At 54.6% G+C, this 1,664-nt stretch overlaps 1 protein-coding gene across 1 annotated transcript in view; it reads right to left on the bottom strand.

Annotated features, from left to right (window-relative positions):
- Positions 1–1,664, bottom strand: part of PRRT4 (proline-rich transmembrane protein 4) — a 10,215-nt gene that overhangs the window by 2,279 nt on the left and 6,272 nt on the right. The window contains 1 exon segment of the mRNA XM_010831715.1: positions 28–254. Coding sequence (XP_010830017.1) covers positions 28–254 — 227 coding nt within the window.

Here is a 1,664-nt window from a genome sequence, read left to right as displayed (position 1 = left end):
GGCCACCAGGCCGAAGAGCGCGCCTACCCCGTACACGTGGGCCTCCCAGGCCAGACCCCAGCGAGCCTTGGCCTCTGCCCAGTCGACCTCCAGCGTCAGGAAGAAGAGGGGCATGGGGGCCGCAGGCGGCTGCCCCTCGGATTCAGGCAGCTCTCTGATACTGCAGGACCCTGGCCCACACTCTGGCTGCACCGAAAGGTTCCCAAGGCTGGCAGGAGAGGGGTCGTCCAGGCCAGAGGTGGGGGTGGTGGACTCTGTGGGCAAAGAATGTTCGTCTGAGGCATTCGTGCAACCCTCCCCCTACCCACCATACAGCCAGTAGCCTGTATGCCAATGGGAGTCCTTCTGACATCCAGGAAGGACTTGTCATAAATAGGAGACTCACGGACCTGGCCACCACTCACCGGCCCCTCCCATATCAAACTCCTCCAGAGTTTCAGCTCTCATCCCCTCCGGTCATCCCATCCAGGCCTGGCTCCCAGCTTTGTTCAGTACACTGTGATTCCACTGAAAAGGGTTTTTCTTAAGAGGTCACAGAATTTTACAAGTGGAGGGAGCTATAGAAGCCCCCTCTAACTGAACCCTCCTGCCAGGAAGGAGGAGTCATGAGAACAAGGATTTTTGTTTGCTTTGCTCACATCTGAATACTCCTCCCTAAAACGTCCTGGCACAGAGTTGGCGTTCAGAAGATACTCATTGAATACATGCCAAGTGAAGATACTGAGGCTGTGCCGAGAGGCAAAGTGACTTGTCCAAGGTTACACATTAGCAGAGCTGCATCTAAAATCCAGATCTGAGCACCAGTTTGAGCCCCTCTTCTTGATGGCACAGCAACCTCATAATACTACTTTGCTTGTCTCTTGTTCTGCACCCCTGACTCCCATCTCACACCTTGGTGCTAGAAGGAGCTTCTCCAGCCTTTTTTCAATAGCTTCCCCCTTCTCCCAGTCTCTTCAGGGAAGGCCACCAAGCGTGCATGTGCACGCACGCACACACACAGCAGAGGAAGTGATACAACCCTCCTGTCGCCAGCAATCTTTCATATTTACTGGCCTTCCTGCCTGCTATACCTCCAACCCTCAGCCTACCAATGGCCATGGTCCCCATCCTGACTCAACTACAAGCTATTAGTCTGAGGCCCTTAATACTCCTTTGGTTTTCACCCCTTTTACAGAAGATGACATTGAGATCACTCCCCTAGGTCTCAAGACTACCTTTGAACTCCCAGGAAGGAACAGTTGTGGGGGTCATAGTGGGATAAAATGCCATCTTAGCAAATGAGCCCCTCAGATGCTCTGGGGCGCTCTGGCTAACTTGGGCTCCCAGCCCCACACATCCCTTGGGGAAAGGAAAGTCGGGTAAGAGAGTGTGAGGACTAAGATCCCCCATGCTACTCTCCTGGAACGAGAGAGGAATGAGAAAGAGCTAGACCCAAGGATTTTCCTCCTGGCCAGGCAGCAAGGGAAGACGCTTCAGGCTAAACCTCCCTCCCCCACCTAGCCAGCTGGGCAGAAGCACAGCTGCGGGCAGGGATGGAGGCAGAAAGATTGTGGTGAAGGATGGGGGAGCCAGCTGGGGATGGGGAGGTGCACAGGAGACAGGTGTAGAATGAGGCAAGGAGGATCTCTTGACAAGCAGACCCCTGCCCCAACTGCCTGGCCATA

This window comes from Bison bison, unplaced genomic scaffold (genome assembly GCF_000754665.1).
Source record: "Bison bison bison isolate TAMUID 2011002044 unplaced genomic scaffold, Bison_UMD1.0 scf7180017864530, whole genome shotgun sequence".
In the NCBI taxonomy this organism is placed as follows: domain Eukaryota; kingdom Metazoa; phylum Chordata; class Mammalia; order Artiodactyla; family Bovidae; genus Bison; species Bison bison.
The sequence above is the reverse complement of the archived record's forward strand: the minus strand, read 5'-3'. Positions and strand labels throughout refer to the sequence as shown.